This window comes from Diceros bicornis, chromosome 26, assembly GCF_020826845.1.
Source record: "Diceros bicornis minor isolate mBicDic1 chromosome 26, mDicBic1.mat.cur, whole genome shotgun sequence".
In the NCBI taxonomy this organism is placed as follows: Eukaryota; Metazoa; Chordata; class Mammalia; order Perissodactyla; family Rhinocerotidae; genus Diceros; species Diceros bicornis.
The window spans coordinates 3683324-3710188 of record NC_080765.1 but is presented as its reverse complement, the minus strand read 5'-3'; the positions used below and the strand labels follow the sequence as shown (position 1 = coordinate 3710188).

Below are 26865 nucleotides of genomic sequence, written 5' to 3'. Positions count from 1 at the left end.
CAGGGCTGCGCAGGGTGCTGCCCTGTGGTGAATGCCAGCCCCCTTGGCTGCAAGCCTCTGAGTGTCCTATCAGACATCTGGGGGACCTGTCCAGGCCCCAGGTGAATAACAGGCCTGGCAATCCCAGGGTGACGTGGGGGTGGGGTGCAGAGTCCCTGGGCAGGTGTAGGGTGTGACCTTCACACCCTCCTGTGCTGTGCACAAGCAGGAGTCTTTTCTGTCTCTCTCCTTTTCCAGGTGGCTTCCAAAACGAATGTGGCACCCTGGGCTGTAGGCAGCTCTGCTCAGAGCCTGAGAGGAGAACCTGGCGTGCGGGGTACATGAGCAGTGAGGGCAGTGCCAGGCACTTATTCATTTTAACCCCCTCCTGGCCACAGTGGCCACGCCCACACCAGGATCCACTGGAGGAGAGGGTGGCGGCTGCTGCCGGGTGGGTGGCTGTGTGTGTGCAGTTACAATCCAGAATTTGATTTGTTGCCACCCCAGTAAGTGCTCACCTCTCTTTCCCCTTCACTTCCTGCATTAGGGTTCAGTAGACCCTGGGGTCCATACTTCCGGACCATGAGGTCCTTGAACCCAAGAAGATCCACAGGCATGAGGATTTGGGTGAAGCCTACGGAAGTAGCTGGAGAACCAGATGTTGTGCTGTGGGGAGGGGCGGAGCAGGCTCAGCCACCCCTGGACCCAAGCCTGGGCCAGGAGGGGAAGGAGGCCCGGCCCTGCAAAGAGGCCCATGAGGCCCCTAGGATGGTAGCATCCCCACCAAGGAGTTGAGTTGGTGGGCTGCTTGGGGGCGGGGGGACAATGCCCCCATCAAGGCTGTGGCCAGGAAAAGAGGTTGACATGGCCCCCAAGCCACAGGGTAGAGTGGAGGGGGCAGCCCCTTGCTCCTTCGACCGCCCCCCACCCCATGCCTTTCTACGCCATCCCTCAAGGAACCCAGTATGCAGCCTGCCCAGATGGCCCTGCCCCAGAGCCTGGCTGGTGAGCTGGTGCAGGGGTCCTGCCTGTGACCCAGGCCCTTGGGGACTGTCCTAGGCTAGAATTCACAGGCGAGGCTCCAAGCTTGGCTAAATAAGAGTTTTAAGAACATGTTGGAAGACCCTGCCCCTCTCCCGTCTTGTTAATTATGTTGGAGGTTACTGTGTACCTAGAGGTGGATCGGGATGAGGATGGGGAGGTGACGACAGAGGTGACCTTGCTTTGGCAGAGAGGGCTGGCATAAAGGACACTGCCAGAGCCAAGCCCGTGATTCAAGGGTCTGAACCCAGCCCCGCTGTGCAGTCTTCAGGACACTTGGAGGAAATGCCTGTTTGGGGGCTGTGAGGAGAGGGGCAGCTCGTGAGACACATCAGGCTCTGTAGCCCATGGGGGACAGAGAAATGGGACCAAGGGGTGTGGTGGGGACAGTGGCTGGGAGGAGAAAGGAGCACCCCTCAGGATGGGGGGAAGCAAAGAAGGGGCAATAGGGATTCGCAGAGGCCATGCTGGTGGCCCCAGTCCTTGGCCACTCCCACCCACTCCCTCCCCCAACCCCCATCATGAGACGCCCGAGTTGTGACAGTCACAGCAGGTTTATTGTCAGCAAAAGAGCACCGTGACACTCTCCCGGGGGGCGCAGCCAGTGGCCATGAGGGGGGCAGGCGGGGTGGTAGCCGAGAGCACAGTGGGTGCTGAGGTCGAGGCCTAGTCTCTGGCCCCATGTTCCCTCCTGCCTCTCTGGGTCCAAGGAGCGTCGGTCCACCTGGGCCTGGACTATCCTAGTGGTGGTTCCTGGCTGCGTCTGCCCTGGGCAGAGAGGAGGGTTCCTGGGGAGTCTGGGATAGTGGTGGCAATGGCTGCAGGGGCCGTATGGAGCAGCCAGACCTCAAAGAGGAGCGGGCGCTCCCGAAGTCTCCTAGAGACTTCAGGTGGGCCATGCTGGGCAAAGCCTTGTCAGCTCTGCACTTCTGGACCCCCTTGTCCCTGGCTCCCCCAACTCACCCGGCCCACAAGAGACCAGGCCGAGTGACAGGGACTGAGATGAAGGGCCAAGAGTGCACCAGGGGTCTCCAAGCACCTGGCAGGGGCTGGCGAGGGGGTGTGGGGCAGGCCTCACGTCTGCGGTTGCAGGCGGCGGCTGGGCTCTGCGGGCAGGGAGCCGGCTGGGCTGGATCTATGGGCCTCCCGGAGGTTCTGAAGCACCTGCAGCAGCTGGGCCAGCGGGTCCTCAGGGGCTGCAGGCAGACGCAGGGTGAGGCAGAGCAGGCAGGGCCTTGCCTGCCAGCACCTGACCCGGGGCCAAAGGGTCTCTGGGAATGGGCCTGAGGAGCCCCCCAACAGGCCCCCTTCAGGGGGCCTGGGCCACCACTCGAGTCCAGATGGGAGGGACCTACCTTCGCAGGGGCCTGTGGGCACAGAGCCTGCCCCCGTGCCAGCACTCAGTTCCCGGTGCTTCTCCCTGTGGGGTGGGACAGAGTGAGGGCTCCTGGTGCCCTTGGGGGGAAGGTGGGGGGACCCAGTGTGGCCTCCTGAGCTGGAGCTCCAGGGCTGCAGGGGCCGCCTCACTCTTTCAATCTACGGGGAAGAAACACGGGCCCAGGTCTCGGCCCCTGCCACCTGCCACTTGCCCTCTTCCAGCCTCCTCCTCTGCTCCCCCTGCCAACTGGAGGTCAAGAGAAGGCGGTCTGGAAACAAAGCTCGTACTGCGCCACTACTGTTTCAGAGGGCCCTGGGGCAAGCAGCCAATTAAAGCCTGCAAATACCCTAATTAACTGGCCAGGGCATGAGGCTCCTCCTTTGGGAAGGGGAGACAGCGATGTTTTAAGCACGGTTCCTAAGTGGGGTTCACCAAGGCTCCCTGAGGCCTCCTAGGTACGATCCTGGGGGCTTACACAGAGGGAAGGGGTGCAGCCATGTGGCCCCCGTGCTTTAGGAATTCTACTGGCTCAGCCCTTTGACCCTCTCCCTGATCTATTTCGGGGGAGATGTGCCCCTCTGTTAAGGTCCAACAGGCTCCTCCTCCTCAGACGCCTTCTAGAGGCGTGGGGTCCTGCGGTCGCCCAGCCTGCCTTCCCACTTCTCCCAGGCGCAGTCATGTGACCTTTTCCCCATGTTGCCCCTGCTGCCCAGAACTCCCCCTCCCCTGCCTCGCCCTCTGGGAGATCCCATCAACCTCACAGACCAGCTCGCTCGGCTACGGCTCCGCTCAGGCACTGCTTCTACATGTACTGAGGGGCCGGGATGTGTCGGCACCCTTCTTAGCGCTGAGCTCAGTGCAGGAAATTCCAGACAGCAGCCTTCAGGGAGCTCACAGTGTAGTTGAGAGATAGGCAGAAAAGGAGGAAACAGCACGTATCGATGAGTTCCCTAAGGTTGGAGAATGACGGTGGTCCCGGAAGGCCTCTCTGACAAGGTGACATTTGAGTGGAGGCCTGAATCAGGTGACAGAGCAAGCCATGTGAACAGCTGGGGAAGAGCGTTCAGGCAAAGGATATAGCACATGCAAAGGCCCTGGGGTGGAGTGGCCCAGAGACAGCAAGAAGGCAAGGGCAGCTGCTGCAAGCTCAGCACAGAGCAGGGGGCGGAAGAGATGAGGCTGAGAGGCAGGCCAGGCAGAGCCCGCGGACTTTGGACTTAAGCGTGTGAGAAGCCATTAGGGGTTTTAAGCAGTGAGTGACGTGATCTGTTCCATGTTTGAGAAAATCACTCTGGGGCTGTGTGGGGAGCAGATCCTAGGGAGGCAGGAGCAGAGGCAGGACGGCCAGTTAGGAGACCGCTGATCACCCCTGTGATGGGAGATGCGAGAGGCTCAGAGTGGGGAGTCGCAGTGGAGATTCAAGGAGGCATCGGATCTAGCCTCATCCTGAAAGTAAAGCCAAGGGGCTGGACTTGCTGGGGGCTGGATGTGGGGCTGGGGAGGTGAGGAAAGTGGGCCTAGTGTAACCACAGGGTCTTTACAGGAGGGAGACAAGAAGGTCCAAGGAAGAGGCGGTGACGTAACCATGCGACAGGGACTAGAATGATGCTCTCTGAAGATGGAGGAAGGGGCCATCGGCCCCTTTGGGTTTCAGCCCATTGAGACTGAGTTCTGACTTCTAGAACTGCAAGAGAATAAATCTGTGTTGTTTTAAGCCACCAAGTGTGTGGTGGCTTGTTACAGTGACCTGTTACACAGGAAACTAATACAGCAGGGCCACGGACGGGCAGACGGGTCAGTGGATCAGAGGCTGGGTTAGAGATCAGAGGGCAGAAGGACTGGTGGCGGTGGCCAGCGGAGGAAGTGAGCCGGCATGAGTGGAGGGTGGCCTGGTGGCCCTGGGCGGGGTGGCTCTCAAGGCAGATGTGGTGGTTAGGACCCACCTGAACCCAAGGTGGCTTAGGTTCCCATCTCGGTTCCACTGCTCCCTGGCTGAAATGGGGGAGAATGAGAGTACCTTCCTGTTGAGTGGTTGTGAATGTGAATGAGCTTATCCACACAGTGAAATCAAAATGAAGCCGGGAGGGGAGGAGGGGGGAGGGGGATGGGAGGAGGGGGGAGGGGAGGGGAGAGGGAAGGGGAGGAGGGGGAGGGGAGGGGGAAGGGGAAGGGGAGGAGGGGGAGGAGGGGGAGGGGAGGGGAGGAAGGGGGAGGGGGAGGGGGGAGGGGAGGGGGAGGGGGAGAGGAGGAGGAGGGGGAGGGAGGACAAGTTCTAGGGTGTGGCCAAGCGAGTGAGGGTCCAGGTGGGTGGCAGAGCAAGTTTCAGGAACGAAGGAAACAGGGTAGTGGCTTTGTCCTCTAGGTGGAGGATGAAGTCACCAAGCAAGGGACCAGAGCAGGTGTGGAGAGGGAGCTGGTGACAAGGCTGTCAGAAAGGAGGTGGCTGCAGAGTGAGCTGGAGGCCGCTGGTGCCTGCAGCTCACAGGGGAGCGGCGGGGACAGCATGAGCTTTGAAGGGTTCTGAGGAAGAGGTAAACCCTGGAAGAGTTGCTGAGGAACAAGGACGCCCAGCACCCCCACGGCCCCCGGAGTCAGGGTGTGGGAGAGGAACTCCCATTCGAGCAGGCTCAGGGACTCAGTGCTCTCAGGAAGCACAGGATCTCTTTAAAAGATCCCCAGGCTGGGCCCCACCCCCAGAGATTCTGAGTCAATGGGGTAGGGCCAGGCATCCTGTTTTTAAAGTTCTTTTTAAAAGCATCCTGTTTTTCCTAAGCAGGCGCCAGGACAAGAATCAGTGAATTCAACGAGATGGCTGAAGAACTCAGGGAACCGGCTGAGGGTAATCTCTGCTCTCCAAGGGCACCACGGGAAGGCTGGGCAGACGGGGAGGCTGGGTCAGCCTGGGGCAGGAAGCAGCCATGGCCCCCACCCTGGGCTTGCAGAGCCCTTGGGACCTTTGTCGGAACAAGACCCAGCCTCATTTCGCAGGGATCCAGTTGCCCCTCCCCAGGTGCCGCTGCCAAAAGCAGGAAGGTGCTGGGCCTGATTAGAAGCGAGGAGACCAGCCCTCACGGTGCAGCCCTGAGCTGGAATCCCAGCTCCGACCCCGCCTGGCACATGCCCTGGAGCTACACAGGCTCTCCCTCGAGGAACTTGCCGCCCTGCACAGGCCTCCTCACCGCAGTGCGGCCTCCATGCCCAGCAGGTGCTGGTAGATGAGCTGGGCCTCCAGGTCCTGGTCCAGAGGGTCATTCCACTCCTGCAGGGTCACCCGTGACCGCGTCTTATCACAGCCCAGATCTGGGGGCAGAGAGAGGGCAGAGTTGCAGGCAGGCACTGTGAGAGCTCACGATCAACTTCCTGGTAGTGCAGATGGGGAAACTGAGACCTAGAGAGGGAGAGGGCTGGACTCAGGGGCCCCAGTAAGGAGCTGGGCTGGGAGCACAGCCTGGGAAGTCAGGCCTAGGGCCTGCCTGTGGCTCCCCATGCTTCCGCGGACAGCAGCTCGACCCTCTCAGGTTCAGCTCCTGAGCCATGGGATACGTGACTGCAGGGCGTGGGGGCTGCGCAGGATAGAACCTCAGGAGCTGGACAACTTCTGGAAGGTTGCCTGCCTGGAAGGAAGCAGCGAACAGCCTGGAACTGTAAGATCATGATGAAGGGAGCCAGGAGAGTTTGTGCCTTGGGATGAGCTGGCCCCGCCACTTGTTGGCTTTATTCCTTGGCAGAGGCATCTGCCCTCGTTAAGCCTCAGTTTCCTCCTCCATGAAATGGGGCTACCAGGCCCTGCCTCGTAGTGCCCTGGGGAGCCCTACTCCTCCAACGACGAGGGTGATCACCACGAAGCTTATAGCCAGAGGCTGCAGGTCAGGCCAACCAGCCAGCGGCCCTTGTAAAGAGCTGCCACTGCTCAATCTCACCCCCAGGCTGGGGCTGGAGCGGGTGGTCAGCTTCTGAGGGCCTCCACCGCGCTGGCTCCCCGGGTTGAGGCTTGGCCTGGCCTTGGGGCCGGGGGCTCCAAGTGCTGAGTCTCCTCTGTGACTGGGGAGCAAGAATTTTGTAAAGCAGGTGGGGCTAAGGGACAAAGATCTTGAAACTTCTAGAACTGTGCTGTCCAAAAGGGTAGACACTAGCCACATAAGGCCACTTAAATTTAAATTAACTAAAATTAAAATAAAGTTCCTCGCCACATTTCAAGTACTCAGCAGCTACGTGTTCACGCCAGCACATGCACAGCACTGGACAGCACAGATACACACCATTTCCATCACCACGGAAAGTTCCAGTAGAAGCTCTTCTCTGCCATCCCTCTAGTGCCCAAGGCCCAGGGTCCCCCTGCCCACAGCTCCAGTATCAGGCTGTCAGCCTGGGAATGTGCAAACTTGGGGGCCCTCTTCAGCCCTGGTTAGCAAGAAATTCCTAAGGTGTGTTCCTCGGAACATTGGGTCTGCAGGAAGCTCACCCACTGGGCAAGAAAAAGCTTCCCTATCAAGTGAGTTTGGGAAGAGCTGGGTTAAACAGTGTTAGAAATGGGATTCTAGCTCGTTTTTAGGCCTCCTCAGCGCCGCCAACATCTCCATGTGCAGCACACACACCACGCGGCATTTCCCAAACCACGGGGTCACGGAACCCTCCGGGCCCAGAGCATCTGGAGGGACTAGCTTGCCTCACGTGAGTTCCCACAGGTGCACAGGGTTCACGAGCCCCAGGGCCAGCCACTCTCACCTGTCCTGTCCTTCTGGTGGCAGCAGCTCCACTTGTCCCCGCGGAAGACCCCGGGGTGGTAGGAGCCCAGCAGGCCCGGGTTGTTGATGCTCACCTTCCGCAGCGCAGACAGCCACTGGTTCAGCTCGTTCACACACTGCGGGGGACGTGGGGGTGCTGCTTAGAGCTTACCCCTCCAGGAAGCCCTCCCTCCCTGGAGCCCCCATGCTGCCCAGGAGGACATGTCCCCCACCAGCCCACTCAGCAGCTTTGATGAACTGGGAAAGGCTGCCCTTTCTCCGGACGGATACAGCCCACACCTGGCACCTGGCTTGGTGAGCAGAGCGTGGGCTGGGTTTCAGTCACCACTCATCCCCTCAGCCATGCCCTTGGGCAGTCCACAACCTGCCAACTATACCTGGTGGCCCTGCTGTCACTATTTTTTCCCTGTGGCTCTGGACTCTGACCCAACAGGGAGTTCATAGAACGTGGGGCCCCTTGGGACGGTCTGTGACCTCCTACCACTTGCCCAGGACAGTCACTCCCTGGAACAAGCCAAGCCCCCTCCAACATCAGCCTCCCTACTTGTTCCATGCTCATCTCCTGGATGCTGCATCCCTCACAACGTCCCTGCTCAAATGCCCCCTGTCAGAGGCCCCCCTGCCCACCCTTTACAAACCAGCACCCCTCCCTCTCTCTCAGTTGCCTTTGGTGCCCTTCCAGGCTCTACCACCATTTGACATTTTAAATATTTATTTATCGGTCCATCTTCTTCCCTGGCTTTAAGCTCCACGAGGCAAGGACTCTGCACCGTCTGCCGCTGTACCCCACCACTCAGAGTGGTGCCTGCCGCTAGCAGGTGCTCAGTCAGTATTTTTTAGATGAATGAATGAATGAGTTAACACAAGAACAGATGAGAAGGGGATTTGAGAGCATACACCCAGAGCCATACACTTGCACAGACATGTGACTGTGGGGTGTTGATACACAGAAATGCACAAGCACCAACTCAGACACTTGGAAATATAGTTTCCTGCAACGTGTAAGATACGAAGCTCCGAATCACAGGGAGACACCGTCCATGCACTGGACCACACACAGACCCACACGTGGGTGCCTAGGCAGGCCCACAGAGAGACACGGGCATGGCCTCCCAGGCACCTCGACCCCAGGACAGACACACGCACTCACTCGCTGCTCTCACATCAGATCCCACACACTCTGCTGTGCCTGATGTGGCCGACAAGGGGGTGAGAGACTCACGAGCTCCTCATTCCAGCCCGCGCAGGGGCTCTCACAGCATCCCCTCCCCAGGGGTGCCCCTCCGCGGCCTGCACCTTGCACTGCAGGTAGGCAGTCTGGGGCCTGCCAGCGTCGTCTGTGTAGATGACCTGCAGGACATGCGAGCTGCCGAAGCTCTTCTCCTCCACCTTTTCTGCGGCCCGGACATTCGCTAGCTTGATGAGGGTGCTTTTCTGGGGCAGACAGAGGAAGGCAGGCTCAGGGTCCCAGCCGGGGCCACCCTACTTCCTGTCTCTGGGCTTTAGTGATCCCTTCTGAGCACCAGAGTTGGCGGAGGGGACCCAAAGTGCCTATCCCTCCCAGGAGCCTGCTCTGTGAGTGACCTCAGCCAGGACAGAGCGCAGGCAGATAGGGACAAAGCGCCCAGCCTCTCACGGGCACCCAGCAGTCCCGGGAGGTCTGAGCTTCAGAAAAGCGGACACCCAGCATCCCTCAGGGCTGGAAAGTCATATCTGCCGTGGACCAGGCCCTGTACCTTTGCAGTTAACTTCCCACCTCACCTTTATTTTCCCAGGCTCTAAAAGTCACATCCCATCTCCTGCCCCTTCCCCACTTCATCAGATCATGAATCTGATGTAAAATAGCCACATCCCCGAGGGGCCCCCAACCTGCTCGAGCTGAATCTATGCTGCCAGCCCCCAGAATCTGCTCTCCTTGCCTCCTGAATGCTCCCCCATCAGAACTCACCAGGGCCCCCATCATCCAAATGACCAGTCCCCATAGCCCTGAGGATAACACCCACACTCCCCAGCCTGGCATCCAAACCCACTGCCCCCGCCGGCCTCAGTGCCAAGCAGAGCAGTCAGTGCCATCTCTTGGGAGGAGTGGGGAAACCCGGAGGGGACACGTGTCTGAGCCGTCCTGCGGCAGGGCCTCCCAGAGGACAGAAAGGACAGCCCAGAGGATGTGCTGCCCGGGCCAGGCTGTGCCTGCTGGAAGGGAGGCAGCAGGGGGAAGTGGAGGGCGGCACTGCACAGGGGGATACAGGGGATGTGCCCACAGAAGGGCAGAGCTCAGTGCCAAGGAATGGAGAGGAGCCCAGAGTGAGGTGAGGAAGGACCCTGCCACGTAGCCAGGCTCTGCTCAGGCTGCAGAAAATGCCAAGGGGACCCAAGGGCCGGGCAGCTGTCCAGAGCCAACGAAGTTGGAAACTGGGAGGCCTGAGCTGACGGGCCACCCCAGGGAGCTCCCTCATCCCCGCAGCCCCCACCCCAGCTCAGGGCTGGGTTGGGCACCCCTGGCAGACCGTCCCCAGAGCCTGGCTGACTGGGGGTCGGGTTGGCCCAGCTCGGGTCAACAGGTCCATCCAGAAGTATGTGCTCAGCCCTGCTTGGGAGAAGAGCGCTCCCCGGAGGCCAGCGCAGGCGATGCAGTGTCCTTAGTGATACCATTGCCCTAGATCCTGCTCTGGGACAGGCCCTGCCTCTGGACCCTTAGAGAGACCATCTCATCTAATCCACAACAATCTGGTGAGTGGTACCATTATCCCCAACTTACAGGCCAAGACACCAACACTCAGAGAGATTGAGACACTTCCCCTAGGTACACAGGGCTGGAACCCAGGACTCCTCTCAGCCCCTCTCTGCTTCCCTGATCTCCCAGAAGCGCCCCTCGGCCCCCCACTCCACCATGCACCTGACCAAGAAGCCAGGGCTGGACACTGCAGCTGCTGCCTGCCCATGCCCCCTGGGCAGGGGAGCTTCTTCATTGGTCTTAAGTGAGGTACTGGCTGACACCAGAAGCCTGATCCTGCCTGGCTGTCCTTTCTGACCCCAGCGGACCTTGAGATGGGCTCCGAGGAAGGGACAGGTGCCTCCAGGGTGTTCTAAGCCCTCGGAGCCCCATTTGCCCGCCTCCTTCCTTACCCACCTTGGAACTGGGCGTCTTGGCAAAGCTGAGGGCCTCGGTGGTGAGGGAGAAGTGGAGCTTTTTGAAGGAGGAGGATGTGAGGGGGCCTTTGCCCTTGGTCCTGTGGATGAACAGTGGTCCCTCCTTCACCAGCGGTGCCTGCAAGCCCAGCGCCCTCTGCAGGTCCAGCTCTGCCGGGCCGGGAGGAAGGGCAAAATGTGAGCCCCGGGGCGAGGGCGGGGCCGAGCAGGCTGTGGGTGGCGCTGTGAGAGGCAGGGACAGAGGCGGGCGGGGCCGCCGGACGAGGGCGGAGCAAATGGCAGCAGGAGGTTGCGGGCGGGGCCACACGGGCTCACCCTCTTTCTCCTCGATGTCCACCAGCTTGGTGATGAAGTCCTTAAGCTGGGCCACGCCCTGGCGCACGGTGGGCTGCAGCGGCTCCATCCAAGCCTCCTTGGCCCTGGAAGCCTGCATGTCCATGTTGCCCACGTTCTGGACCGCCTGGGGATGACAGCAGGAAGGACCAGGTTCTGCTGGATCAGGTGCCCGGCCACTGCAACCCACCCCCCCACCCCCCCCCCACCCCCGCCCCCGGCAACCATGCCTCTGCTACTCCTGCTGTAGAAATGGAGGCAGACGCGACACAGGCTCTGCTCACGGGCCCACTCCATCCTCACTAGGAATCAGGAGTGAACGGCTCCCAGAGTCTGAGGCATTTGGGCACCTACTAGTTGAGACTACTTGTGCCCAACCTATTGACCTTCCTCTGCAGGTTTAATGTCCGACTCTGCTCCACTGGGTGTCCCCGCCCCAGCCCGGTGCCAGGCTGACAGGCAACTGGGGAATGAGTAGATCTGAGGGTTAGAAGGCCGCGATTCACCACTTCCAGGCTGTGCCGCCTTGGGCAACCTCCTCCCCTGGCGGACCTCTTCCCTTATCCATGACACTGGGTGACCTTGAGAAGGCTTTGTACACTGTAAGTGCAGTGCCACGGGACAGTATCAGTGGCCTCGCCACAAGGCCTCCCCGGAGCCAGGTGCGAACACGCTGCAGCCCAGGCAATGACCCCTATTCGGCACCCAGCTGGGCACCCCGCCGTGTGCACAGGCCCGCACCTTGGCCAGCAGGAGGAGGGTGCGGCTGGTGCGGGCGTCCGCGTGCCGCTCCCGCAGGTGGAAGAGCTTGGGTGCCATGATGGCGGGAGAGAAGAAGCGCAGGCACAGGAAGCTGGTGACGGCGATGAACGGCAAGTTCTGGAAGGACGCGGGACAGCCGGGGGCTGGACTCCCCTAGGCCTGGGCCACTGACAGCTCCCTCCCCATTGACGCTGTCCTCACCTCTCCCCATGACCCTGCCCCTCTCCCCGCCTTGGGACTGGCCCGGCGCTCGGCCTGTATGTAACGCCCCATCCTCCCCATCTTGCCCCGGGGCCCCACTGCTCTCCTTTTCCCCACCGCTTTCTCCCCTCCGCCCCGCCCAGCCCCGCAGACAGGGGCGCACCTCGTGCTGGGCGCCGGGGAAGCGCTCGCGCACACGCCAGAAGAGCTGGCGGAAGGTGGCGCGGACCACGGCGGGGCAGGCGCGAACCGAGCGGCTGAGCGCGCTCAGCAGCGCCCCCAGGTGGGCGCGCAGCGTCTGCGCGCTCTGCTCCAGCACCTCGGCCTCGGTCTGCGGGCGGTGCAGCCCGGAGCATCTGCGTGGGCCCGGGACGGACCCGCAGAGAGGGTCGCCGTCAGCGCCCGCACACATGACTCGGACAGGGGCTGCCAGAGACACAGGCACAGAAAGGCATCCGCCGAGACAGGACCCAGAGACAACACACACGTGGGCAGAGTGAGGAAGGGCAGACCCAGCCAGAAGGAGCCATAAACACACATTTGCAGGCAGCGCCTGACCTCCCACTCCCTGGCACCCCCACGGATCACCCCCGGCCTCACCCTACATCCTTGACCTCCACCTTGCTGGGGTCCAGCTCCACGTACTTCTTCTCCTCAAACACCCTATTGATGATGGGGCCCAGGACACCATGCAAATAGTGCATCCCAGCCACCTGCGGGCCACCGCGAGCCACACTGAGCCACACTGGTCCTGTCTCGCAGCTCCAGCTGCCCGCCATCACCCCAGCCGGCCTCCCAGCCACCCCTACACCACCTGCCTGCTATATCCACACAGGAGGGGCCAGACACACAAGGAGGGCAGCTCAACAAACTGCTGCTACATGAATGAATGAAAGAAGGAATGCATGCAGGCAGGCATGAATAAATGAAATTCTTAGCCTTAAAGAGCCCTGGACAAGGAGACAGAAGATTTGAATTTAAGTTCCAACTCGGTGTCTTGGCCTCTCTGAACCTCAGTCTCCTCACCTACAAAACAAGAAGAATATATCATGCAACCTCACCTTCAGAAAAGACTCCATGGACTTGGAGGCCAGAGAGTTGCTCCGGAACAGAGTGTTGGCCTCACCTACAAGCAGAGGTTCCAGTGGGTAGGCGACTGAGAGAAGCACAAGGCTTTGTGGAGGAGGACAGAGGACCTCGGGTCTGGGGGGTTCTAAGATGGCCCAACCCACTGCCGCATCTCTGCCTTCTGCTCTTTCCCTTTGCCCCTAATTTGGCCCATCAGCCTCCTACAGGAGGACTTCCCAGATTTCGTCCCTCCCAGCATCTCTGGAGTCCTTGGCTCCAGGCTCCCCTCTCCCCAAGCCTCACTGGTGCGACCCAGCTCCAGCTGGAAGAGCAGGTCCAGAAAGTCCTTGGCCAGCCCCTGCCCCAGGAAGAGCTTGAGCAGGCTGGTGGCCACGTCCTGGCGGCACTCGGTGCTCGTCATCTCCTCAATGAGAGAGATCAGCTGCCCTGGGCCCTGCAGGAGGCAGCAAGGACAGGCAGGGCTGGAGGACACCAGGGAGCCCAAACCCTTCCCTCTGAGGACCTCAGAGGACCCGGGGAAAGGGGGTGCTTTCCTAGGGATGGCGAGGGCCCTGGGCACTGGCTAGTTCAGCATCATCCTGAGCTCTTGGTTTTTGCTCTTCAGAGTGAGCTTAGAAGGACAGGCCTACAGTCCCTGGACCCTCCCACCTTCCCTTGGGGCCCCCTCACCTGGATACCCAGCTTCACCTCATGGCACAGCAGCTGTACCAGGGGCTGGTAGCAGCCAGAGGGCAGCACCGTCTCGTCCCGCAGCCGCACCTCCAGCTGCAAGGAGCCCAGGTTGTCCCTGGAACAGGCAGCCTGTGACCTCTCCACCACGGACCCAGGACGCCCTGAGCCGTGCCCCTGCCCCACCGTCTCTCTCGTCCCCCCTTGGCGCCAGCCTCACAGCCTCTCCGCTCATACCCTCCACCTCGGTTCCTCGCACTGCCCAACTCCCATCCTTTGCCCAAGCTGTTTTCTCTGTTTGGAAGGCTTTCCTGCCTCCATACTCATGGAAACCCCACCTATCTTCAGGGCCTGGCTCCCTGCCACCTCTAGACCCCCGTAGACTCCGAGCTTGAGCCATGTGGACATGCTGGGCTCTCCAGCCTCCCTGATGTATACGTTTTACACTGGAAGCAAATCCCTTACCCTCATAACAACCTGCCGGGGGAAACTGAGGCTTGAGCAGGTTAAACCACTTGCCACATTACATCTAACTTCCAAGCTCCTCTGCTCTAACCTGTCCTGGTGAGGGCGTGAACCAAGGCTTAACAGTCTCTAAGGCCCCCGCTGCCCGTAGCACAGCACAGTTCACTAAGGGATGCTGCTCAGCGCACCGTCTCACACGCGGTAAAGGCCGGACGGAAAGGTCTTGGTGCGGGACACAGCCATCTGCCCTGTCCCCGCTCACGGAAGGTGGCGATGGGGGTCTGGGGGGTTCTACAGAGAAACAGAGCTGAACCATCCGAGGTGGTGGGCACTGCTGAGCCCCCACTTCCGGGTTGAATGGTGGCAAGGAGGCCAGAGGGCTTCCTTGATAGAACTGCCAGATTTACCAACATAAAAATACAAGACACCCAGTTAAATTTGAATATCTGTAACATACATTTGTCTCAAATATTGCACGGACATACTTATACTAAAAAATTACTCATTGTTTATCTGAAACTCAGCTTTAACTGGACTTCCTGCATTTTATCTGGCAACGAAATTCCTGGAAAATTTGGGGGAGAGTTGGAGTGTGGTGCAGGGACACTGACTCAGAGCTTTGGGACTTGAACTCTGGTCTGAAGTCTGCAGAGAAACCCTTAAAGTGAAAGGAAGGGTCTGACGGCTTATTCCAGAATCTGCCAGAAGGCAGAAATCAGGAGACCTGTACTGCCTTGGAAATCAGAGGACAGGGCTGAATCCAGCAGTGGGAGAAGGGAGAGGAGGCAGGCTCCAGCCGGGATGGAGAAGCATCCTGACCTGGTGGAGCTGGATCATCCACCCCTGACAGTCCACCTGCCTGCCCGCCTGCTGCAGCCAACTCAACCTCCCGGGGCCCAGAGCCACCAGCCTGCCAGCCCTGCCGCCGAGCCCCAAGCACTCACTCTTCCTGCCGACTCTTGGACTGGTCGGGCTGCAGCCGGAACCAGCCTTCTTCCTGCTGGGCCACCCACAGTCTCTGGACATTGAACACCACCTAGGGGCAGGGCAGAGGTGGGGGGGCCATGCTGAGGCTGGGACCCTCGGTCTCTTCCTTGCCAACTACTGTGCTTTTGGAGGGGGTACCTTCCGAGGGGCCCTGAGCACCAGCGGCTGGTTCTGGGCAGTCCCAGGCCTCCTGAGTGCCCCGCTCTGGGGCAGCTGGTGGGACAGGATGACTAGAATGAAGGCCAGGTGCTGAAGGTGGCAGGTTCAGCCTGAAGGGGCAGGGTGCTCACTTTGCCCAGGAAGTCGTTGCGGCTGACGAGGTCCCAGTCCCAGGCCTCCACGCACAGTGCCTCCGCGGCCCCCTCCTCCAGCTCAAACTCGAATGTCTCGTTCCAGCGTGGGTAGCATGATTTCTTCACGACCTGCCCAGGACGGGGTAAGCTGACTCCACGGGGCTCCCTAGGCCCCCCCAAGGGCAGAGCCACCCACACCTCCCTTGGGTTCCCTGCAGGGGCCCTGATTCAGCTTCCTCTCCTGGGTCCAGGCGGAGGCCCTGCAATAGCAGAAGTAAAAGCTTCCTGTCCAAATCCCCTACTCATTTCTCAAGTGGGGAAATTGAGGGCCAGAGTGGGTAAGGCACTTGTCCCAGGCCACACAGCAAAAAGGTAGCAGGTCGTACTGAGAACCCGGGTCTCAATGCCCTCTCACCCAGGGCTGAGCCCTCACCCCGGCTGTTTCCCAGAGGTGAGGAAAGCAGCGTGGGCAGCTGTTTGACCTCACCAGTTAAGGCCATAGCGGTTGGTGCCAGAAGCCTAGGACCTGCTATGCATCCTCAGAGAGGTCTCCCGCTTTTCGGAGCCTCCTCTGTAAGACAGCGGTCCCAGCCTGACCTCCCTGAGCCTCCCAGCCCCTCCCCAGCCCACCAGCCTCCTCACCGAGGTCTCCTGCATCCGGCCGTTGTAGCGCACTCGGACAAAGGGGTCAGATGCACCATTCCGGTCCTTGGGGGCTAGGTCCCTGGGGGTAAGCAGAGCATCCACTTGTCACCGAGCCCCCCCAGGCTGTCACCCCACCACTGTGGGGTAACCACATCAGGCTGGAAAGGCCTGGGCTCATCCTGGCCCTGGGAAGCTGGGTGACCATGGACAACACTCCTCCCTTTCCTGGACCCTGATTCCCATAGCGTTCACCCCATGGGCCCCCATGTGGCCCCCAGACCAGGCTAAGGATCCCCCAAAGTGGAGGCCACAGCTCCAGCTGACTTGCCAGCTGCAGAGCAGCTGCTGCACCTTGTCTGGGGGTGGGGGAGGCAGCCATGGGGCAGCCGGGGCCGTGGCCCCCACCTGGCCCTCTGTGCTCAGGGCAGCCCTGAGCAGGGGCCACTTCTCTGAGCCTCGGTTTCCTCATCAGTAAAATGAAGAAGAGAATCCCTGTAATTGAGATAATGGGCTTCTAGAAGGCCTGACCCCACAATATCCCGCTACTTGAGAGGGGTCTTGGTGAGTAGCCCCGATCCATCATCCTGCCCTCTCGCCACAGCTGGGCCTTTACAAAGCCTAAATCCGGTCATGGCACCACCAGCTCAGAATCCTTTCTGGAAGAACGACAGAGCCCAGCTCTCTTCCATTTGCCATAAATATTATTTTCTGCTCTTTTCCACACTTTAAGTTTTAAGCCTCTCATGCCTGCTTTTGTTTCCTCCTGAGAACTGTCTAATAGAATTCCAGAGCGTGGCCTTGAGAATCTGCCCAGAAGGATGAGGAGAAAGTGTTCTTTCCACCTCTACAGCAAAGGCGGCTTCTTAGGCTGTCTCAGAATTCCTGCTGGGGACAGCAGGGGACACGTCCCCTCTCGCTCTAAAGAGAGGCCTGGCAGACCATCCCCCACCAGGGGCTTGCTGAGAGGAGGCCAGGCTGGCCCAGCCATCGCGTCCCCAACAATCTTGGTGGCGTGTGAGCGTGTGTACTTGTGCCACAGAGCCTGTGCCAGGAGAGGCTGGGGAAGGAGGAGGTGGGCGAGCAGGGCTATGCGCATGAGAGAGAATGAGCGTGACCATGACTTTGCCCAAGTCCAACCAGGTTCCATCTGGCTATGCCTCTTCTCATTCCAGCCCAGGACAGAAAAGAAAGCCGGGGGAGCCACAGTCTTGGTTTTCAGGAGAGAGAGCTTCCTCCCAGAGAGGCCGACCACCCCATGGGTGGGGCACGCTCCTCCACAGGTGCGGCTGGCTGGCGCCCCTCCACGGGTGGCAGGCGGAGGCAGGGGCCGCCCTCCCGCCCCAGAGGCAGCAAGGACCCCGTGGAGGTGGGCTGCAGGCAGAAAGGAAGGCGCTTCTCTCGGAGTGTGTGACTCACACTCAGGCTCAGACGAGTGGAGCCTGCTGCTAAAAGTACCCTGGGGGGGTGGGGTGTCCCTGTCACAGGTGACTCAGACCTACCTTCCCTTCCCAATCACTGTCCCTCCTGGCGAGAACTCCACCCCTCCCATCTGGAGATTTTCAGCAACTCCTTTCACCCCCAGCCCATCGAGGACACCCCCTACCGAAGGCCAAGTCCCATTGGCATTAAACCTGGGAAAGCCCTGTCTTGGCATTGGGGCCGTATGATCAGAGTTCAGGGACCCCTGCCCCCGCTACCCCCACCACACTGTGATGTCTGAAGTTCTGCCATTAGCACATCACGCATTCCCCTAAGGGTCACTTCCTCCTGAGTGGGGGTCACCCAGGAAACATCTCCGGGTCACGGTAACCTCCCCAATCCGCCCGAGGCCCAGCACCCACAGTGGGTTTCTCTAGTTTCGTGGGGCCCACTGCCCAGCTCCCCAGCCCCCACGTCTCACCTGGCCTCCAGCACAGAGCAGCGCAGCCGGCAGGCCCGGGGCCCCCGCACCACCTCCAGCCGCAGGTGGATCTCGCCCTGCACCTCCTCATCAGGGTCGACCTCCGTCAGGTGGGCCCACCCACTGAAACCTGCGGGGGCTGCAGCTCAGCCAGGGGCCTGGCCCTTCCCCTCTATGCCCCTCACCCTCAGCCCCGCCAGGCGCCACGGGGCCCCTCCATAATCCCCTTAGAATCCTCACAAACTCCTATGAGGCAGGGGCTGCTGTCCCTGGTGACAGATGGGGAAACTGAGGCTCAGAAGCTGAGCAATGGCAGCTGGAAGAGCTGGGATTAGAATCCAAGTCCGGTGACGCCCGTGTTCTCACAATTGTGCCACACTGCATTTGGTGGCCCTGACTGTAATTCATCATGGAAATGCCCTCTCTGTCCTCAGTTTCCCCATCTTAAAACAGGGGGTGAGTGGCTCTCACCTAGGGCTGCTGGGAGGAAGGCCTAAGCCCAGATGGGGAACCAATGGGGGAATGGCATCCTTGGGGCCACAGGCAGGAGAGGCCTCTGGCCTTGCAGGGCCAAGAGGCTGCATGAGTCAGCAAAGTCCCCCCGGCCCCACACGCCTGCCCCAGCCTCACAGACAGGAGCGGGTGCGTGCCGGGGAGGCCCTGGGGAGTCACAGGGGCTCCGGCTGGCAGAGCCTAAAGCACCTAAGAGCTCCTGATCTGAACCTTCATTGGCAGATGGTGACTCAGCCCAGAGAAGGCAGCACCTGCCCAAGGTCACACAGCGAGGCTGGGGCAGGGCTGACCCCTCAAAACAATGTCAGCATCCCAGGAATCGTCCAGGCTGATGTCTCAGACTTAGGACAGAGTGGCACTGGGGTCCAGGCTGAGGGGACCCCACGGGGCACAGAGGAGCCAGCCAAAGTGGGAGGAGGGGGTCCCTACACCTCAGCAATGGAGCACAATGAGGCCCCTTCCTCTGCCTGCAGAGGCCTCAGGGGATATGGGGTCCCAACTCAGGGGCAGAATGGGGCCCAGGGCACAGAGGCTGGGGTGTAGGAGATGGCCACAGACCCTTCTGGGGAGGCAGAAATAGCTTTCCCTGAGCATGCGGCTTGAAGGAGTCTAGAGGACAGGTCTCTCAGTCATTGGGGTGGGGGGGCCGGGGCTGGGGCTGGGGCAGACAGTGGGCGGGAGACAGGAGGGAGGCCAGGGGAGGGGGAGCAGGAGCAGGCCATGGGCTCCCCGGGGAATCTTACCCTTAGGGTGAGCGGCCAGGGTGTCCCTAGTAAGGCAGACCTTTCCGATCACATCATCCCGGCTGGAGGGTGGAGAGGGAGCCAGAGCTGGGCAGGGCTCTGCAGGGAGCCCAGGACCCCCCCCCAACCCAGTTCAGGGTCCCTGTGGGAGCAGGGAGGCTGACGCTCCAGTCACTTACAGGAGCCTATTGGAGCAGGACCCATGACCCTTCTGTAGGCCCTGGATTCTGGACACCCTCGTGGGTATGTGTTACGTTTCTGCACATGGACCAACAGGTGTGCCTGAACACATGCCAAGCTCATGCTCTCTGGGTGTCCATTTCCTAGCTCACATCCCTGCACACAGCCCAGCGCAGCTGTGCCTGTATCCCCCACACGTGCATGCATGATGCAGTGTGAGCACAGTGAATCCCCACACACAGACACCCGCTCGCTCAGACCCTGCCCCCTTGCAGACCCCCCTGGGCTCCCCCTCCCTCCAGGCTGCAAAGAGGATACAAAGTGTCCAGCAGCCCCAGCAGTGAAATGGGCCGGGGAGGGGCAGATGGCCGGGTCCTCCGGGCCCCAGTTGAAGACGGGGGGCCCACCCACCTGAGGGCATCCTCATCCATGACGTAGAAGGCCACCGCGTGGAAGGTGGGTGATAGGTACACCTGATACTCCTCGCCCCAGAAGGGGCACAGGGTCTTCCACACAGTGGCTGTCCTGCAGGAGACGACCCTCAGCACTTGCCCAGGCCACCCGCAGGCTCCGGGCTGGGGGAAGGTGGGGCTGCCTGACTTGGGCCCACCTTTCTGCACATCCCCCTCCACTCCCGGGAACAACAGCTGCTTTTACGATTTTGATGATGTTTTTGATGATTTGATGGTTTAATGATGTGATCTGATGGTTTCATGATTTTCCTTATCCCAGACCCCACTGTCCACCACCGATCATGCTCTACTGACCCTCCTCTCTGCCCTGGGTGGGGCACAGGCTCCCTCTATCAGGCCATTTTCCATTTGAGGAAACTGAGACCAGAGGTGACAGTAGCTGGTCTCAGATCACGCAGCAGGACAGCGGCAGAGCCAGGACAGGAAGCCTGGCCTCTAGCCTCACCCTGGCCCCTGATGCTGCACACACTCACTGAGGGTGGAGGCAGGGGACAGCCAAGTTGACGCTGCAGCCAGACAGTCCTCCTGGGGGGCCTGGGAGCCCAGGTCTAGGGCCTGACCAGAGAGCTCTTGTCTGGGCAGAGCTTCATCCAGCTCTGGCCAAACCCCCCAGGGCAGAGCCTTCAACTCATGGACCTCAGCACGGTGTGTGGGTAAGGGGAGCTTCATGAAACCCCCAATGACCCAGATGAAGGCTCAGGGGATCACCTTCACCCCATCCACTTCTCGGACAGGTCACTTGAACTCTGGGGCCTCAGTTTCCCTGTCTGTCATTGAGACAATCAGAGCCATCATGCCTCTCTCCCCCGTTGGTGGCCACGGTTTGGAGATAATCTAGAAAGAGGCCTGGGGCCCTGTTTGCCGGTGCGAAGAACTGTGAGTCTGGCGGCCCTGGCTAGCGGTTAGCGATGGGCACTCAGGTGGGCAGAACGGCGGAGTGGCTCTGACCATGAACTTTGCAGCAGAGGCCTGGGTGAGGGAGGGGATGGGACAGCAAAGACCCTGCCCAGAGCCGTGGAGCCCCTGGAGTAAGGGAGGTCCAGGACTGGGCCTTCTGGGTGCAGGCTGGGCGTGCCCAGCCTGGAGAGGAGCAGTTTTTCTGGGGGATAACCCCTGCGGGCACCTCTCAGGGAGAGGGGTCCCCAAGTCAGAGCAAGGACCAGGGAAGGGACAAGGGGTTCAGGCTTTGGGGTGAACAAGACTTGGGTTCCAGTCTGGCTTTGCCACTTACTAGGTATGTGACTTTGGGCAAGTTACTTAGTCTCTCTGAGCCTCAGTGTCCTCATCCGTAAATGGGGTTTAACAGTACTACCTCCAGCTCACTGTGAGTATTAAGTGGCTGGACTCATTTAGCACAGGGCCTGGTGGAGACAGTTCTCCAGCAGCCACAGCTGTTGTTACTGATCGTCATCATCGTCATCTGGCCCTCTGGGGGTTGTAAGGAGGAACAGAGCCAGTGACAGGCCCCTGGCCAAGTGCCTGGCCCACAGCAGATAATCCCCGGACGGGCATCAAGGTCAGCAATTAGCAGGACAAGTTACAGGTTGGCCTTTCTCACCTCCTAGCAGGTGTGTCAGGGCGTGTGGGCCCAGGGGATCAGATGCCCATCTCCCTACAAACTGCACAGCCCTCGCAGGCGCGTGTGCTGGAATGGGCCGCGGGGTGGACGGCGTGCTGGGGGAGGGGTGGGGGTGGGGGGTACCTGATGATGGGCTCATTGTCCACCTTCACGATGCAGTAGGGGTCGCTGCTGCCGGTGCTGCAAGATACACACGGGCCGGGAGGGGCGGAGCTGGAGGCGGGGCCTCCCAGGCAGCTCCCCTCCCTCCACCAGGGGCCCTTAGTGACCCCAGAAAAAAGACAGTCGAGGCTCAGGCCCTGGGTCCTGGGCTAGGGCCCAAAGGCTCCTCAGGCCAAAACGTGGGCCCCCACCCTCAGCCCGGGAGGCGTTGGTGAGGGAAAGACAGGAACCTGCCCCAGCGCTCCTGTGCTCACTGCACCTCCTGCTCAGGAAAGGACGCTTCTCCTTCCTCCCACCCCAGGCGGGGGAGGACAGACAGCCCAGGCCAGCTCCCCACAACCCTCCCCTCAACACCAAGTCAGCCCCTGCCTCTCCTCTGAGCCTCTGCTCCTGCTCTTCCTCCCTCCTGGACTGCCCTGACTCTCCTCCCGGCCTCAGCCCCTCCTCTCCAGCCCTCCCCTGTCCCAGAGGCAGGGAGTGACGCCTCGTCTGAGATCCCACTGCCTGCCCCGTCCCCATTATGTCTCCCTCCATCCCAGTATAGCTAGAGATATACTGTCATCAGCTACCTCCCCCACGTGACTATGAGCGGCCAGAGGGTGGGGACCACTTCTGTGTCCCCAGGGCCTAGGACGGGGCTCGGCACAAGACAGGGGTCCCGTTAGTGTTTGTTGAATGAATGGGTGAATGAATGAACACATATAACAGTCTGCCTTCGAGCTCCCAGCCGTCTGGGAAAGAAGGAAGACAGCAAACCGGGACTGCTCAGTCCCCCCGTCTCGGGTCCGTGGGGGATTGCTGGGTTGAGGGCAGCCAGGTCCAGGGCTGGCGCTCGGCAAGAAGAGGGGCGAAGACTGTCTCCAGGAGTGCCCTTCACGCCTGGCATCCGTAAAAAGGAAGTGTATTTGCCTGCTGGAGGCTGGGGAATTCCAAGCCTCACTTCCCCTCTCAAATGGGGCTCTTCTGGCAGAAGAAGCCACTGGAGACAAATGTCTCCAAAGGCTCTCGCAACGCAGATGGGAAATGTCTGCCAAGACTCAGTTTCCCACCGTGTAGAGTGTAATGCCAGCTCACTGGGCAGCTGCCCTGAGGCCCTGACACGAGGTGAGGGCCAGCTGTGGGAGGTGTTGAGTAAATGTTAGCACCGCCCGAGACCCCTTGCTCCTCTGCCTGTAACCCCCTCCCCCATCACTCAAGAGCCCCCTCCTCCAGACAGCCTCTTGGGAACACCCCCGCTTGTACCCCACCACCCTAAAGGCCATGGGACTCCAGGCCTCAAGTAACAGGTCCCCTTGCGCCCCTGTGGGCAGCAGGGCCCAGAAGCTGCAAGTATATTTGAACAAGGAGCTCGGAGGAAGGAAGGAGAGGCCAGTGAGGGCTGAGGCCACTGTGGGCTGCCCCCCACCTGCCCTGTGTCTGCCTCCTGGTCTGGGGGCCCTGCGGGTTCCTGGGGGCAGAGAACCTCTTGTTTATCCCTGCGAGCCCAGCACTGCCACTGCTCAGCTGTCACTCAAGGGCTGAATGCATGAATGAACAGTGAGGTTTGGGACTCATCTGGCAGGGAGGGGGTGGGCAAAGGCCCAGAGGCAGGAACAGACCCAGGTCTGCAGGGGCAGCTGTGAGCTGGGGGCTGGATCAGAGGGGCGTGGAGGGGACAGTGTCAAGAGTGGGCTGAGGCCAGACTTCAGGACCTGAGCCCAACCATGGTCCCTGGCCAGCTGTTGGGACCTATGCCCTGCCCAGTGCCGTCCGCCCTGGTGAGGCCCATGGGCTGGTCCTCTCTCCCACTTCTCCTTCCCCAAGCCACTGGCCGCCGCTGACCCAGCCTGGCTACTTGCAGGGCCTCTATATTTAGGGCCTTGGCAGTTTCCAGGCTGTGGAAGGGGGAGGGGATCAGGGCAAACCCTGAAATAGCCCCAGGGCTGTCCCGAGGGCCACTGGGTGTGGGACCCAGTGGCTGACCAGTCACCATGAGACTCAGCTTCTGTCTGGCTGACCCAGGCACTGAGGGGTGGGAGACGGTGGGAGGAAGGGTGGCAGCAGCAGGAGGGCTCTGAGAGCTGCTGATGACGGGGAGCACAGCTGTGCTCTGAGCCCTGAGGAGGACTAAAACCCCGGAGTGGAGGTGGCAGGGAGCCAGATGGCAGCTGTGTGGGAAGGGCTCCCTCCTCAGAACTGTCTCAGTCAAGATGGGCCACTATGAGAGGTGGTGAGCTCCCTGTCCTCAGAAGTGTGCCAGCTCTGTCTGGAAGGGATGCTGCTCAGAAGACAAGCTCGGGGCTAATGAGGTACACTGAAGCAGGCTCACCACCACCCCTGCCTCCAGCACTCAGTGGGGGCCTCCTGTGATCTCCAAACCCCTGCCATCCCTGCAGCCAAATGTTTTGCATGGCATTTGTGAGGGTCAGTCCCCACTGAGCCCCGCGGCAAGCTTGCAACTGCGGTCCAGCTAGCCTCACTTTTCCCATTTACAAACTGAGCATATCTACTTTATAGGGCTAATAAGAGGAGTAAATGTGAAGCTCCTCAACACCCTTCTTCTCCCCTACCATGGACCAGGTGTCCCTCAGGGCACCCAGAATGCCAAGATGAATGAGTCATGGTTCCTACCCTCGCAGTCACACGACACAGGCAGCCCAGGAAGGAGCGATTGCTACCCAGGGCTTCGTCCTAACTTCAGCTGCCCCAAAGTGCTGGAAGGCACAAGACGGGGGCAACGAACCCTGCCTGAGGGCACCAGGGAAAGCCCTGGAGAGGAACAGAAGTCTGAGAGGGGTCCTGAAGGATGAATAGGAGTTTTCTGGGGGACTCTGAAGGGGAGTGCTTGAAGGCAGAAGGCCTCTAACATGTGCAAAAGCAAGGCTGGGAAGGGCAGCAAATGTGAGCAGCTGGGGGAGGTCACAGCTGGATTTAAGAGACGATTGACAGGTCAGAGATGTGTACATCGGCCACTATGGGGAAGGCAGAGGGGCAGGACAAGGAAAGAGATTCTAGAGTCAGAACCAACAGGACTTGGTGGCCCCTCCTGGGGATAGGGGCACCTTGCCCAGAGTCCCTCAGCTGTGCAGAGGCAAGGCTGGGCAGGGAACCAGCACCTCGGCTCCCAGGTGGACACAGTCCACAGCTTCACCGCCCTGGGCTGGTGAGAGCCTGGAGCCAGGCACTAGGGCCAGCACTGACGGCTGGGGAGGGAGGCGACAGATGGAGGGGCTGCTCCTCCCAGCCGCCACCAGCCAGAGGAGGCCAAGCTGACCTAGTTACCGTGCCAGTGTGGGGGGTGCTTAGAGGCTGGGCCTGGAGACTGAGACCCTTCTCAGAGCTCATCTGCCTTCCCACCCAAGGACCACATTCCCAACTCCTGCCCTGCCTCACCGCCCCCCCCGCCCCCCCCAAGAAACCCACCTTGAGAGTCCAGCCCACCCCCCCACCCATTGCCATGGTAACTGTTGAGCCCCGCCCCATCAGGCCCAGGGGGCCTTGAACTGGAACTGCTCAAGGCACTGAGGGAGCAGGGAAACTCACAGGGGCCACTGTCCACACCCCAGCCTCCTGCACCCCCCCTCTCCAGCTTGCCACCTCTCTGCATCCAGGAGCCCGCTGAGGAGCCCAGCAGACTTTGGACCCTATGCTGCCTCCAGGCTCCCCTTCCCCCTCCTCCAGGCAGCCAGCGCCCCCTCCAGCTTTGTGCTTTCCACCGCTCATATCTGAGAGGGATTTCGATCTCCAGCTTACAGAAGAAGGGGCTGGGGCTTCGGGGACAGGGAGCTGCCTAAGGCTGCATCGGAGGGAGCCAGGGATTGAATCAGGCAGGGGATTACTTCTACTGAGAAGACTGGAACAAGGGGCTCCGGAACCCCAAATCTGGCCAGGGACCTTAGGCATCAGCGCTTATTAGGAGCCCTACACTCAAGACCTTGCTCTGCCACTTAGAACCAGCATTTCACGTGTCTGAGCCTCAGTTTCCTTCTCCGTAACACAGAATGATGAAAACTGCCTTGCTGGGTGGTTGTGAGGATTAAAGGCGACAGCTTGGGTAAAGCCAAGGGCACAAGCAACATCTACTACCCAGCCACCCCCTCTTGCACCGGTCCTGGCCCCCTGACCTATAAGTCCACTCTGCAGGTCAGTCCCTCCTTTCCAAGTGCACAGCAGGAAGCCCCGGGACAGCCCCTGGGCCCCAGGGCATGTTTCAGGTGCACACTCCCAGGTACCAAGGGTTCCAGAACTACGGAGGAAGACCCCTGTTTCTAGGGGGGCACCTCACCCCCTCCAGCCACACCCCCGGCAGTTGACCCAGACGTCTCCCCTGCGATGTCTCCCCCACGCCCAGCTCCCGTCCTATCAAGGCCTCTTCCCCCCTGAGCCGCCGTTCTCTCCCTCCCCGCTCACTAATGCCCCTTACAGATCCCCGCCCCCTCCTCAGTCCCCGGCCCTTCCCTGTCACCCTCTTCCGGGGCTCCCAGCAAATCTCACTGTCCCCATTTCCCTGCCAGTCTCCCACTGCGGCCACACTCGCCACACCCTCACCGCTGCTCTACTTGCGGGCGGGCCGTGTGGACCCCAAAAAGGTCAGGCGTCAGGGGCAGCGCCCCTCCCCGGAAAGTTGGGGCTCCCACCCCCGGCCGCGCTCACATGTCCTTGGCGGGCAGGTTCTTCCCCTCCACGATGCGGATGGACAGCGAGCTGCGCTTGGCCATCGCGGGTCCGCGACGCGGGGTCCCGGCCCCGGGGAGCCGGACGCCAGGGTCTGGTGCAGCGGATCGCCGGAGGGCGGGCGGGTTCTGGACTGAGCGCCGCGGGGGGCGGGCCTCGCCGGGCGGAGGCGGCGAGCGGGGGCGGGGGCATCGCTGCCACTTCATTCACCCCGGCCCCCGCCCCACGTGTGGGGGACACTGCGCCCGGGCGGGCCAATCGGCGGCCGGGGCTCCCCGGGGTGGGCGGGGCCGGCCTGGGCCGCGGCGCTCATTGGCCTCCCGAGGGAGGGGCCGGGCGCCCGGGGACGAGCTGGCGCCCCTCCGGGCTGGTGGAGACGCCGGTGGCCTGCGGCCTGGGCACGTGTGGGCGGCGGGCGTGGGCGAGTGCCAGCACCCAGGGGCGCGGGCGCTGTGCGTCCGAGTTTGTGCTCGGCGTGGGCAAGTGCGGGGACACGCGGGCGGGGTTTGTGCGAGGACCGCCCCGGCCACTGGAGCCTGCCGCGTGGGAGGCCCTGCGTAGGTGTAAGTCGAGCGAATGGACAATAGGACGGACTTAGCAAACAATATGAGTGTTTGTGTTAGAACCGCCTGGACCCAGAAGGAGAGCAGCCCGGAGGATTGGAGACCCGGCACAGGAATCTGAAAGACCTGGATTATTTTTGAGAACCTGCTTGGGAGGAGGGGGCTTTCTCGGTTGTCACTTCACTTTCACCTCCGACATCCCCCGCAGTGGGAACCTGGAGGAGGCCCTCAGGTTCGCAGAGGGAAAATTCCTTGCTGAAGGGCACACAGCTGGCCCCAGGCCGGGCTAGGCTTGACCTCCCTGGTACTGCGTGACCGCGAGCCTTTCCACTGGGGCACGATCCTTCTCCCAGACTCAGTGT

At 61.0% G+C, this 26865-nt stretch overlaps 1 protein-coding gene across 3 annotated transcripts; it reads right to left on the bottom strand.

Moving 5' to 3' along the window:
- Positions 1-1555: 1555 nt before the first annotated feature.
- Positions 1556-26076, bottom strand: RASA4B (RAS p21 protein activator 4B). 3 transcript variants are annotated; one of them, XM_058569035.1, is made up of 21 exons: positions 25920-26076; positions 21249-21305; positions 19485-19598; positions 18894-18955; positions 17638-17767; positions 15735-15816; positions 15090-15221; positions 14757-14848; positions 13348-13465; positions 12961-13111; positions 12651-12715; positions 12190-12302; positions 11753-11945; positions 11368-11505; positions 10609-10753; positions 10274-10443; positions 8440-8577; positions 7124-7259; positions 5578-5698; positions 2376-2440; positions 1556-2216 (listed from the first exon to the last, which is right to left on the bottom strand). In XM_058569035.1, the coding sequence occupies exons 1-21, from the start codon at positions 25982-25984 to the stop codon at positions 2095-2097; spliced, it is 2409 nt and encodes an 802-aa protein (XP_058425018.1). In that variant the 5' UTR covers positions 25985-26076; the 3' UTR covers positions 1556-2094. The 3 variants fall into 3 exon arrangements, with proteins under 3 accessions (XP_058425018.1, XP_058425019.1, XP_058425020.1); XM_058569036.1 differs by having other exon boundaries at positions 13366-13465; XM_058569037.1 differs by having other exon boundaries at positions 18894-18919.
- Between the last annotated feature and the right edge of the window lie 789 nt (positions 26077-26865).